The sequence below is a fragment of the Notolepis coatsorum genome (assembly GCF_963971535.1).
Source record: "Notolepis coatsorum genome assembly, chromosome: 9".
NCBI lineage: Eukaryota > Metazoa > Chordata > Actinopteri > Aulopiformes > Paralepididae > Notolepis > Notolepis coatsorum.
The window spans coordinates 76208550-76222671 of record NC_140173.1 but is presented as its reverse complement, the minus strand read 5'-3'; the positions used below and the strand labels follow the sequence as shown (position 1 = coordinate 76222671).

General features: G+C 42.5%; 1 protein-coding gene across 2 annotated transcripts in view; it reads left to right on the top strand.

Annotated features, from left to right (window-relative positions):
- stk32c (serine/threonine kinase 32C) overlaps positions 1 to 14122 on the top strand; it is a 267164-nt gene that overhangs the window by 218423 nt on the left and 34619 nt on the right. For both annotated transcript variants that reach the window (XM_084321547.1, XM_084321546.1), the window contains exon 5: positions 10776 to 10813. In XM_084321547.1, coding sequence (XP_084177673.1) covers positions 10776 to 10813 — 38 coding nt within the window. The remainder of the gene's footprint in view (positions 1 to 10775; positions 10814 to 14122) is intronic.

Sequence of the window (14122 nt, the reverse complement as noted above, 5' to 3'; positions counted from 1 at the left end):
GAGGTTTTTATATGTAAACCACTGTTACGACCCCTGAGGTCTAAGGGTAAATGGCTGTAACATAAATATTGTTTGAAAGAAATGATGACCAGGTTTGTAAACGAAAAGGATATTTATTAACATAAAGGAAGCACAATGGTAACTCGAGGGATAGCCAAGGCCAAAACCACAAACCAACAAGACTGTCTCAAAACAAAACAAAGTAACCTATGATAAAGGAAAATACATTCATTAACCTAAACCATTAACCTCTTGTGCATCAGGCAAAAATTGGGCTAGTTCTGCATAACATGTCTGACGATTGCATACCCAAAGTAATTTGCGATTTATTATACTTTATATACACATACATGAGTCTGGTCTCTATTGAAAGGAAACATTCTGAACTTTCTTTCACAACAGGAAGAATCACTGTTGAGTGCTAATGAAATAGAGTTACAGAGGTAGGTTTGAACACACTGAAGTAAAAGTTTTGTTTTCTCACATTTCTGTTTACTTGTTGCCAGATGCCTGTTTTTGAGTTCCAGCTGAGAGGTAGGAGCTGGAAAATATAACGGTTCCATAGCCTGAAGTCTTATCTACAGTACAGGTCCAAAGTTGATAACAATCCCACGGAAAATGTGTTTACAAAGGTTTTTGTAATGTGTGTACCGGCAATAATTCGGTATGATTATCCAAAATGGCCGTCCACTGCCATTGATTCCGACGCGCTAGTCAAAACAAAGAACTTGTCCGGCTTCTTCTTTGTCTTTCTCGTTTAAATCACCCCTTGCATGGGATACCCTTGACTCCAGAATTTCATTGGCTACAAAGGTGGTCAATAATATTTGCCATCAGAGGTGACGGGTCCGTTCAGGACCCGGCCAAACCGGACGTGGTCACTTGTCCGAATGGCTTGTCAAATGACGCTCGTCGGATGTTTGGTGTCCTGAGACTGGAAGGACGCAATAGGGTGATGATCGAAAGGCGGCAATTTCAACTTTCCAACAATGTATTGAATGATCGGGAGAAACGCAGCCTGGAGCCGACAGACGAGAGCAAAGTGCCGTCGAACGTTAACACGTTGGGTGCCATTCACGTATTATTACGTGTTTGCTCGCCAGCGGTTGGATGCCAGACACGTAATATTACGTTTTTGGTTCGTTTTTATTTATTTATTTATTTTAATATCCTATTCAATGCCAGGGACCCGTATGTTGCCGTTAGAAGGCCTACTGTGACGCCAAGGGTGCATTACCGGCCAGATTCCCCCAGGTGGCGGTATTGAGCTGCAGTAAACCCTGTTCCAGGCCCTGTGTTACACTGAAAGGTCTCCGGGCGCAGATTTTCAGTAGACTGCAAGGCTAGAGGTTCAATCGGTCGCATCCAAACGTCTACGGGACATCCGATGCATATGCTGTGCCGGGTTGCACGGTATACCGGTATTAATATAGTACCGCGGTACTAGAGTGTTCGAAATTATACTATATTGCGTTTGGAAAAAAACTATTTTTTTTATTTATTTTATTTATTCATTTATGCATGCGAATGCCTTCCTATTGGAGCACAGCGCTGCTGTCAGTGGTGACGTTGCGCTAGTTTACCGGAAGCAACCTTCTGGAATGAAGAACAACAAACTAGTCACGAGAGCTAGCATAGCTTGTCCAACGAATGTTGGCATCAATGGCATGACTACAGTACTGATAGGAGCTACTGTAGCATGTAACGTTAGTTATCACAACCATCGGCAATCGCAGTGAGGATCTTTATTGATTAACGTTAGCTAGCTAGCTTTAACTAGAATTATAGTTCGCTAGCTATATAAGCTAACGTTAGCCGAGTTTATTCTATGCAAAATATGCTAGCTAGCTAACGTTAATCAATAAAGATCCTCACTGCGATTAGTTAGTTATCATAACCATCGGCAATCGCAGTGAGGATCTTTATTGATTACAGTTGTCATACTGTATAAAGACAACGGAAATCTATTTTATTTTTGTTAAACAGCCTACAATATGACCTAGTTCTAGATTATGATAGGCTATAATCAGTCTCACTCGTCAAAATATTTTCTAGGTTATGGTATCTCAAACTAATTAGGCCCTCTGCTATGACAAAAGTATAATAATACAACTATACTTTTTCTACCCCTTGAATTTTTTTTTAACTACAGAAGTCTGCTGCATTTGGCTCACAGTGTGACTCCCCCCACTCAGAAGCAACCTAACCTCCGCTTTTTTTGAGCAGCATATTAAGTACACAAATTAGTCCAAAGATGATAAAAGGATCAACAGAGTTAATCTGAATGGACCAAGTTCCAATATACAGTTGAGAAAGCTGGGTTCAGAAACCTTGTACAGCAACTGTTTTGAGTGCAAAAAAAGTTCTCCAGCATTTTGAATGCCATTGCTTTTAATTTTATTTATTTATTCTTGTCATTGTTCATTGTTGTGTTTTAAAATAAAGAACAATAATGACATCTGAGAGTGTTTCCCTGATTTTGAGGAAAAGTATCGAAAAGTATCGAAATTCATATTGGTATAGTATCGAAACAAAAATGTTGGTATCGTGACAACCCTATGCTGTGGTGGGTTATGTCGTGTGCCAATTGGAAATCGGATGGAGCAGATATCGATCAAACAATTGGAATATTATTTTTGGAATACTCCCGATCAAAGGTAAGGATCATCTGACGTAAATTCTGGCTTGACTGTGCAAGTTTTTCATACCGATCCAGCTGATCAGCGTTTTTAGCGCTCAATACTAATGCCGTTACTGGTAATCAATCATCAGAAACGACCCCCCCCCCCCCCCCCTTTCATGCATTCATGATGAAACATAATAGCTACTGTATATATTTGATTCGGGAATACTAGCCTGTATAGGCAAGAAACGCCAATGCAAATAGTAGAATTTACCTATATGGCTATTACGCAGCCTTTCAGGAATGACCCGATACCGCTGTAAAAGCATACTTATATTCACCACGGTATAACATGGGAATATATGCATGGAAAAAATATCTCTTTTTTGCATCTTGACCGGAAGAAACACAGTGTCAAATGACTATAATGTTGTATCCATGGCTATAATATAGAATATAGATTTAGCTCTACATACAAGGTCACACAGTCGTATCTTTTAACGCTTGGCCCAGCTACAGCGGTCCGCGTCTAATGGCTGGCATCCATTGTGTTAAGCGGTTAAGAGGTTAAACTAGCAAAAACAGGAGGAAAACAATACTCAAATGAAATGGCAGCTCATCCCAACGTTGCTTCCTGAAAATAAAAAATAAAGAAAACATTAGTTACATAATATATGTATAATAGATATGGAAGAACAGAAATCAATTGCCAACTAAAAGTATAGCAAAAACAGTAAAAGTCAAATATGTCAAATACGTCAAATAACATAATCTCTATAGTCACATTTACATTTACATTTAGTCATTTAGCTGACGCTTTTATCCAAAGCGACTTACAAGTTCTGTACGACAAGTCATCAGGAAGGGCACAACTCTTATCAGCTGATTAACAATGTTCATCAAAGTGTTGAGTGCTACGGTGTAGGTTAGTTTATTAGGACAAGTGCATGACAGTAAGGTTAGTTAGGGTTAGATATCCTTTTTTTATCTTTTTTTTCAGATAATGGTTGAAGAAGTGCGTCTTTAGTCGACGGCGAAAGATTGGACGGGTTTCGGCTGTTCTAACTGGGGTGGGTAGTTCATTCCACCATTGTGGGGCAAGGAATGAGAATAGGCGGCTTCTCTTTGATGACCCTCCTGGAGCTCGGATAGGAGTAGGTCTGAGGCGGCCAGAAGATGCAGAGCGTAGGGGTCTTGAGGGTGTGTAGTTGGAGACCATTGACCGGAGGTAGGTGGGAGCGGTTCCCTTTGCCGCACGGTATGCTAGGTCGAGGGCCTAGAAGCGGATTCGTGCAGCAATGCGGAGCCAGTGCAGGTCCCTAAGAAGTGGGTCACTAAACAACAGGTCAAACAAAGACCAGAGCAAACGGTAAACCACACAAAGGCCAAAACCAAAACAGAGGCCAAATCAAATGCCAGAGACAGAGTGTGAAATGATGAGCCAGGGTTTAAGAAGGGTGTGGTGATCCAGGATTGGGTGCAGCGATCCTGAAACACATTGGCCAATCGGGTGAGGTTGGAAAGGTAATCCACCAATGGAGAGGCAGGAACGGCAGTGACGGATGGTGGATTACTGGTATCTTGACAGGAGGAATGAAAGAAAGAATGAAAGAAAGAAAGAATGAAAGAAAGAAAGAAAGAAAGAAAGAAAGAAAGAAAGAAAGAAAGAAAGAAAGAAAGAAAGAAAGAAAGAAAGAAACTAGAAAAGCAAAAAGTCATTGGGATGTAAAAACCACCATTTACAGGTATGGCTGAGATCAGAGGTAGCACATCAACATAATATAATGCAACCATCGACCTTACTGCGATTAAGGCAAACGTCTGTTTGTATGATTCTATAAAATTACAACTCTGTTTTAATAATTCTGTTTTAGACCATGTGTGGTTTCTTTTTTTTGCAGAGAAATATGTAATTGTTTCCCTGTTCTGCCTCTGTCAAACCTGACTAAACCAAGCAGAGGCATGATTCTCCACCACTACATCATGGTGTCATTTGTTGCCATGTTTCTAAAGGTCTGTAGCACTTTGAGAGAGTCATCCTTCGGGAAAGCCTGTTGGACAGCAGGAGACGACGTATGCAAGAGGAAGGGACTTAAGGTGGGATTGGAAAAAGTAGACGGACAACGAGTCCCTAGTATCTTTTGCTAGTGATTTCCAGTTGGCAGATGGCGTTCCAGAGAGGCAGTTGGTAAAGGGCTTTGTAGGCAAAGACCAGGATTTTGTAGTTGATCCAGTTTGAGACAGGGAGCCAGTGGCGGTCCTTGAGGACCAGGGTAATGCGGTGCTAGGATTCGCTGTGGGTTAGAGGTCAGGTGGATGCGTTCTGCACCAGTCTGTTGATGCAGCTGGCACTGATTCAGTAGAGCAGTGAGTTACAGTAGTCAAGACAGGAGGAATTGAAAGTGTGGATGTGTGTTTCAGCTGCCGGGCGTGAGAGGGAAGGGTGGATCTTTGCAATATTGCGAAGGTGGTAGAAAGAGGATTTAGCAGATGTTGGGGTCGAGGGAGAGGGTGGGGCCGAGGATCACACCAGGGTTTTGACTCCTCATCTTGGATGGTTTGTCACTGTTGAGATTGTAACAACAGGAAAAATAAAACAAATAAAATAAAAAAGGAAGCAAGGTGCTGTCCAATTGGACGAAACGGTAAAAAAAAATATAACAGCGGGATCAGTAGCTTAAAAGAAAAGAGTCAGGGGGGAAGGGGGTGGGCTACTTGGGAGCATGGCCGTGTTGCGCGAAGGCAAGTGTGAACAGGTGGGTTTTGAAGAGGTTGATGGTGTCAGAGCCTCGGATGGAGGGGGATTTAAGCCGGATTCATGCTCAAAGTGGCAAGCACAGTACTGATCAATGTACAATCAGTCAACCATGTCGCTGCAGAGCATTACAGAGTGCTGTGGAGGAGGCCTCCGTGCAGACCCTGAGGCACTGGAGTATCACCATAACGCCATATGGCCCCTCCAAACAGTGCCTGCTAGATTTGGATATAAATCAGGCTTCATTCCTAAACCCCCCCCCCCCCCCCCCCTGCACGATGCGCAGCACCCAGTACCGCCTCAAGGTTGTCTCATCTACTTTGCATTTTCAAGGTGCTTGTGTTCACCATCCGAGCTGCATATGAATAAAGTTTTATTTCTCCAGGTGGCAGCGATGACTGGTGACTATAGCGGCATGAATATTGTGATTTGTTCTTACCAAGGTGGAACGCTAAGCATTAAAAAAAGGATATAATGAGAGAGTGCCTCCTCTTCATCTTAACCCCTGCAGCGTGTCATGACACAGGAGAAAGCATTATTTCTTTCCTTTTTACAATCGAAATGGCACCAAAATCTTTTCCCCCAGAGCGAGCAATCTCTGAGGAATTCAATCGGAGTCACGAGATTACAATGCAACAAGCTCTGCACGTGACACTAGAGCCAATAAAGATGAGTCGAACCGTCTCGCAATATCACTTCAATTCCTTTTCTTTCACTAATGCCCTTGACACCCACCTTCCACCCACTACTATTGACCACTCTTACCCCCCTGACCTCCTCTTACGCCGGCTCTGGCCGCCCCAACCCCCCCTCCCCCCCCCCCGGCTCCTCCTCCTCTTCCGGAGACAGGGTCCGTGCCCCTGCGGCTCCCCGGAGATGGATGGCCGGGGTATAGAGATGATTCATCCTCATCTTCTGCTCATCTGTTTTCTGAATCTCCAGGCGTGGAGAGAGAGGAGAGACTTCCATTACTCTCCCTCGCTGACAGTGTGTGCCTGGTGCTTACCAGCGGTGTTTCACTACTGGAGCCCATGGCTCTGCAGTTTAAAAATAGAGCAAAACGGATTTGTTGGTACTTGGTAGGTTGGACTTCAAACCGTTCCCTTTTTCTTTTCTTTTTTATCCATTCACATGTCTTTATTAGGATTTGGGATAGAGACGGACACAATTATGCTGTGGTGGAAGAAATACACAGTTCCTTTACTTAAGTAAAAAGTGGAAATACCCAGACAAATGAGTACTCTGGTAAAAGTAAAAGTCCTCCATACAAATTCTACTTAAGTAAAAGAGGGAAGTATTTGCTATTCAATGTACCTAAGCATCTAAAGTAAAAGTATGCATTCTCTTTCTGTATTCCAGTGCTTTGGAGCACTCAATCTTCAATCTATTGACCTCTAAAGGTTATGTTAAAGTGGTATGTGGTCCAGTTATGCTGCTCTGATTATGTCCTCTTGAAGTTGGCAGGCTTCAAATGTAAAAGTATATAATCTTCATACATTTGAGCTATTTATACAGGTTTTCTATCCAAAATCTTTTTTTCTGGTAACTGATGGGTTCATATAAATATATAAAAAGTACAATATTTCCTTTGAAATGTAGTGGAGTAAAAGTATAAAGTTCCTTAAAATGAAAAGTACAAGTAGCTCGAAATTGTACTTAAGTACAGTCCACCACTGCAATTATGTGTGATAGAATATGAAATCCTTTCAGAATATGTGGTACGTAACACATCACATTACCAAGACATCCCCCGAAAACACTGTGTTGGTTGTTGTCCTTGCTGTGTATTATTGAGGGCTTTGGTTCCCACTGGTTCTGTGTTGAGAATGCCCTGGTTAGTGTTGCAGGGTATTACCATCCAAGCGCAAGGGCTTCCCCCGTTCTCATGTGATGCTTTACATATCTAAACATAGCCCTCATTCGTGCTCCTGTAATGGTTTACCATCCGTCTTTCTCAACCAGGACTGACTGGAAATATCCACAGCCTTTGTTGAAATGTGCAGAGCACAGCACTAAGTGTCTGTGCAGTATAGTATGTGTAAGTGCCTGGTCCCTGCAGACCATAGATTTAACATCACAGATGGCCCAGAGACTGTTTGTTGTTCCAAACCTTGTGTGGGCCAAATTAACTCCCTAAAATGAGAAGAGACTGTGTGTGTGTGTGTGTGTGTGTGTGTGTGTGTGTGTGTGTGTGTGTGTGTGTGTGTGTGTGTGTGTGTGTGTGTGTGTGTGTGTGTGTGTGTGTGTGTGTGTGTGTGTGTGTGTGTGTGTGTGTGTGTGTGTGTGTGTGTGTGTGTGTGTGTGTGTGTGTGTGTGTGTGTGTGTGCGCGCGTGTGTGTTCAAAACCGCCCTCAAAGAGCACCTACGGGAGGCTGCAATTCGAAACTGGCCCCCGGTAAATGTCCAAACCCCCCCCCCCCCCCCCCTCCAATGTACAGTTTCTTCCCCCTCGAATGTATATATTCTCTTTTAGAATCTCTGTCTCTTAAACAGTACTGTATATTTGTATATCCTGTATGTCATAAATGTCTGGATGTAACAGTACTGTATCTGTATGTTATACATTTATTGAAAATGGGGGACCCTGATGTAAACCAGACGAAAGTCTTTCTCTGGTCAGCAATTGTGTGTATTGAGCCGTACTGTATTGTACCCATTCTGCAATCTGTTAATAAAGTTTTCAATCAATCAATCAATCAATCAGTGTGTGTATGTATGTGTGTGTGTGTGGGCACGCATGCATGCATGTCTGCATGTGTCAAACGTGTGTGTACTATATGCGAGTGCTGTCATACTTTCAACCGGGTAATTGATTGGTTGATTGATTGAAAACTTAAATTAACAGATTGCAGAGTGGGTACAGTACAGTACAACTCAATACACACAATTGTTAAGGGGATGCAGACCAGAGAAAGACTTTCGTCTTGTTTACATCAGGGCCCCCCATTTTCAATTCATAATGACATTTATGACATACACAACATACAGATATAAAAATCGAATCTAAACTAATCATGACATTTATGACATACATGACATACAGATACACAGTACTGTTACATTTGTGACATACAAGATATGCAAATATACAGTACTGTTAAACAGATCCTAACAGTAAATAGATACATACGAGGGGAAGGGAACTGTACATTAAGGGGGGTGGGTGGGGGGGAGGGGGGTTCAGACATTTACGGGGGCCAGTTTCGAATTGCAGCCTCCCATAGGTGCTCTTTGAGAGCGGTTTTGAAGGTGGGTAGGGAAGGATTCACATTTCTTTACGGCTGTGGGTAGGGCGTTTCCACATTGATGTGGCATAATCAAACCCCTCGCTCTCACGGAGCACAACAGCTATAAGCTTTTTTTCTTCCTGTCGTGTTGATAAATGGGTCCTCGCCGTTATCTAAATACCATAGAAGAAGTCAATAGGAAGGTTCTAGTTGGTCTGAATCTCTTTCCTCTCTGTGTGCCCCCCCCCCCCCCCCCGCCCCCCACTCCTTCTCTTGCTGATATCAACTGCGCTGCTTCTCTGTCGACACGATTGTGTCTTCCCGCGGAGCCGTAATACGATCCCTGGGTATCTGTGGCCGTCCCCAGCGCCACAATTTGGTTCCACACACTGGATGTTTTTGACAGCAGAATACTATACAATTATTTTGTTGCACCAACTGCGGGGAGAAGGGTCTCCTAGCAACAGTGGGCTGCCACTATGCCCAGGGAGGGTAAAATTAGTCCGATAAGAGCAGGAATGAGAGTCCCCGAAGAACAAGCTGGCTGGTCTCTCTCCTCTCCTCTCTCCTCACACCTCTCTGTTCCTCTCCGTTTTCCCTTTCATCCTTCTCCTGTATCTGCGTGACTCGGGGAAATGGGTTTTCTCATCGTCTTTAACGTTCAGTAGCTTTATAAAGTGTTACCTTGTGCTCACCAGGGCCCCGCCGCATGCTGGAGGTTCTCTGGTGCGCGGGCGACGCCACTTGGCGGGACACGCAGCCTCCTGCGGGGAACCGTGTACCCAAGCCTTGTAGCTAAATAAATACAGCGCCGAATTCCTGCCGTGAATATGAATATGAATATATGTCTATGCAGCAGACCCGGCAGACACTAGCAGTGGCAGTTGGTATTGGAGGCTCGGTGCGGAAAAGCCCTAGAAAGTTTTGGCAGATGATGTTAGCGTTAGCTCAGTGTAGCATCGCCCATGTGAACGCAGCAGGTGTGTGTGTGTGTGTGTGTGTGTGTGTGTGTGTGTGTGTGTGTGTGTGTGTGTGTGTGTGTTCAAGTTTCTCAAGTTTCTTTAATAGTTGTCATACAGAAGTACAGAATACTTTCATACAAAATGCTTCTTACTGTTACGCTCCAGAGACTGTGCTAGACAAGATAGTATCAAATAACATAGTATAGCATGTAATTTAGAAGAAGAAAATGAGGTCACAGTGTTCGGTATAGACATATGTACAATGTTCTGAGTTACCATATAATATACAATACTATGCAGTGTACTAATGTACAGTACTATATAGTGCAAAGCAGAAATGGGATGAGGTACAGTTTAGGTACAATTTACAGTAAGGTCTGGTGTACGAGTTGTAGTGCAATCCTTCATCAATAAATATAAAGTGTGGGGAGTGGGTGCTACAGTGTGTTTGTTTAAAGTGGGTGTGTGCTATAAAGTGTGTGGAGTGGGTGCTACAGTGTGTCTGTTTAAAGTGAGTGTGTGCGTGTGGATGTGTGTGCTATGTGCGTTTGGTGGTTGTTGTTGTGTAGTGTTCATTGTTCAGTTTGTGTGTGTGTGTGTGTGTGTGTGTGTGTGTGTGTGTGTGTGTGTGTGTGTGTGTGTGTGTGTGTGTGTGTGTGTGTGTGTGTGTGTGTGTGTGTGTGTGTGTGTGTGTGTGTGTGTGTGTGTGTGTGTGTGTGTGTGTGTGTACTCTCTGTGGACTGCCTGTATTTTGGGTGGAGTGAAGAATCGAGAGAGACGGAACACTCCTGAAAACATACTGTACAAACATGTCATATTCACACACCTTTCAATATATAATGGAAATCATTGAGGTATGTGTGTGTGTGTGTGGGGGGGGGCTATGTTTTAATACTCTTGACAGCAGCCGAGCTGGAGTGAGGGACGACTCGAGATAGAACACACATGCACACAAAAACATCATATTCTACACAGTCTTGTCAGATCCATCCTGTTGACAACTCTCGTGTGCACGCATGCACGTTGAATGCTCAGTCTGGTGTGTTCTCAATCCACTCCTCTCATCTTGATCACGGGCACGCAGACATGCAAGCACATTCATTTGCGAGACTATAATTAATATGCTGAGATTTGCACGTAGAGCTGGAATGTAGTATTGTTTATGTTTTCATTCTTTGTGTGTGTGTGTCTCTCCTTGTCTCTCCTAGAGATGTCAAGCCAGATAATATCCTACTGGATGAGCAAGGTAAGGATGCTGCTAGCTGTTATTGTGTGTGCGTGTGTCCATGTTGACCTCGTTAGAAGTGAGGTCTTTCTCCTGCCGGCAATGTGAAGTGTGTGGAAGGAGAACGGCTCAGAGACGGGGATGACAGGGGTTATATAGCGTTATGGTCGGAACGGAACGGAAGCGGCGAGACACTGCAGGTGAATAGTCAAATATACTTTTTTTGTTGATTTTGAGATTTTGTTATATTTTGCTTCCTAAACATGTCTTCTATGAAACTAGTGACAATAAAACGTCAATAACACACATTTAGTTGTTTATTTTACTTCATTTTGCCTTATTGCATCCATAAATGTGCACATATTAAATGGGGAAGTGCCTCATTTGCATATATAAACATAAATTTCAGAAAACTTGCAATATATTTTTTCTTAGTTTATATGTACATAACAAACTGGAAAAGTTTCATAGTGATATCTATTCAAATATGTTTTGCCTATTAGGGGGTACTACACTGTACTACACTGTTTGTAGCCTGTGTGTAGTTCTGTTCAGTTCAATAACATCATTATTATTATTATTCAGTTATCAGGCATGTGTTTAGGTTGTCTATTACTAATGGTTTGATTAGGTATTGTGTTTGTAAATATCTGTTTAAAAAAAAAAGTATGGCATTTTACAATACCGAACTTTGAAGGCGTTTTCCCAAAAATGAGTTTTAAGAGTTTTTCCTCATACTCTGAGCCAGAAATCTCCACTTCAGTAGCACTCACATACACCAAACCTTCCAGTTCTATTCATATCTATGTTCTGAAGGTATTTACAGAAGGGTTTGTTGATATCGCATTCATACCCTGATTTATATCACATTTTATTCCTAAAAACATGGCGAAATATGGAATTTTACCATAAAAATGGACTGAATGGAGTATTTTCTGATTTATGGAGTGATAAAAAGAGATATCCAAAATCCCCTCTGTAATAACCTTTGGCTCTAATATGTCAACAAAATGAAAATATAATTTTGAAAATGGCTTTATCCAATGTTCAGATTTCTGTCCTGGAATTATATGCAAATTATTGCATATTCAAGTAGATCATGCCTCATTTGCATATTTAAACATAACATTTCAGAAAACTTGTAATACAAAAAAGTCTTGTCTTAATATAAGTAATCAACTGGGGAAGTTTCATTGTGATATCTATTAGTTAATTTTTTTACCCTATTCACCTGTAGTGTCTCCCCTTAATTGACCTATCCCTGCCCTTTTTTCTTGATCCTCCAAAACTATCTTTCGTTTGTCCGAAAGCGACAGCTGTGATTTGGAGGATCAAGAAAAGAAGAACAGGGTTTGATTCAATTAAATGAAGGGAATGAATGTGAGTCAGTAGAAGGTTCTCCCAGCAGGTCTATGCACATGTGCGCCTGTGTTAAGTCTAAAGTGGTCTGCACACGGCGGGCGACAGACGTCGCCTGGCGATGTGATCGCCTGTCGCTCAATGACAATCGCTTAGCCCCCCACACCAGAGGCGACCGTTCTCAGGTATAATAAGCTATGTGTCGCTCTGTTTAGCTGGGGGTGTTTCCCCCCGGGAGATATAGGAGGGCGGACCGCCGGGACCGGACGTTAGGTAACGGTTGTTGTGAAGCGGGTTAGCAGGTAGCTGTGTGTGTTGTGCAGTACGAGAGAGTATTAACCTGTAAAACCCATATTGAGCTGGAATTAAACCACCATATACGAATACAACCTCTCATCATTCTTCCTGACATTACTGCATGCCTGATCGCTACGATACGTTCATTACCAACGATTGGACAAGTATTGTTATGCAGCTGCTGAGAGAGAATGTTTTTTTCACGGAAGACGCAAACTGTTTTGTTCTCAACCATAATTTTCTTTGGACAATAAACCTTACAAACTACATCAGCTGCAGCCTGGACATTAAACTCTGTCAACATCAACAACTTCTTTTGTTACCCGAGTATTAAAACACTAGTAGGTGCATCGTGGCGCATTGTTCATTTATTAGTTAATGACAAGCGGCCACTATAGCTTCTCAAACTAACGTTATTTATTTAAATTGTTCCCGTTAATAATAATGAACATAAGTAGCATGGTAATAATACGTAGGTTATTGATCAATGAATGTATTGAATGATACATTAATGGTGTACAAATGATACACCAGTAGAACTTCTGTACTACTTCTACTGTAGAAGTCATGTTATTTCCTCATTGTCCTGCTGTGTCGCCTCAAAAAATAGGATCGAGGCGATTTTTAGCGAGGCGACAGAAATAGCTGCGCGACCGTCGCTTCAGAATCTCCTGCCGTGTGGGTTCTCTCATTCATAACAATGAAGGCGATACAATTCTGTCTGTCGGCTCTCTAAAAAAATCGGTCGCCTGGCTAAAATCGCTCGCCGTGTGGGGACCCCTTAAGTCTAACCAAGTCCAGCAGCGCAGCTGCATTCAATAAATGTCCAATGTAGAGGAAGTTAGGGCTGACCCCTATTAGTCGACTAATCGGTCGAAAGGAGCCGTAGTCGACTAGCCAACCTCTTAGTCGAATACAAAAAAAATTTATTTATAATATATTAAAAAAATTAAAAAAAAATTGTATCATTCTTTCCAAAAGAAAAGAGGCCTAGAAGCATGGCTAACGCTAATGGCACGCATACCAGAGGCTAACTGCCTACGAAAACAGGCACAGAGGCACTGAAAGAGGATTTCACCCATCTAATGAACACACTAGACTAGACAAATATCAAGATGTATCCATCAGTGGACCAATTGCATGCTTTTGCAGAGGACAGAGCCTTCAGTCGACTCCTTCAGACATTAAGCACCCCCCACAGCCCAAATGGAACGAAAAAAAAATATATATATATACGTTTTTTTTTTTTTAACCAATAGTCGACTAACGGCAAATTTTGGCCAATCATAGTCGACCATCCAAATCCTTGGTCGTGGACAGCCCTAAGAGGAACGTATGCAGTACCTGCCGTGTACCTCGTGGCTGCATGCGCTCCTCTACATAGGAGATTAATTGGAAGCACCCATGCCACTAGGCTTGGCCCGGAGTCTGCCTGTGTCCTCCCTCCACACCTGAGGGTTTAACCAGAGAAAGACGTATGGAAAGAGATAGAACGCACTCACACATAAACACACACACTACTGTACAAACTCATTATTCACACACATCCCTCCGTGTACAATGAAAATGTCCATGTGTTTCTGTTTGTTTGGAGGGGCTGCACTTCCCCCTGTATTATACAAACAAACCCTGTAAGAGTATTATATATCCCAAAACGATTTGGGGACGTTTTCC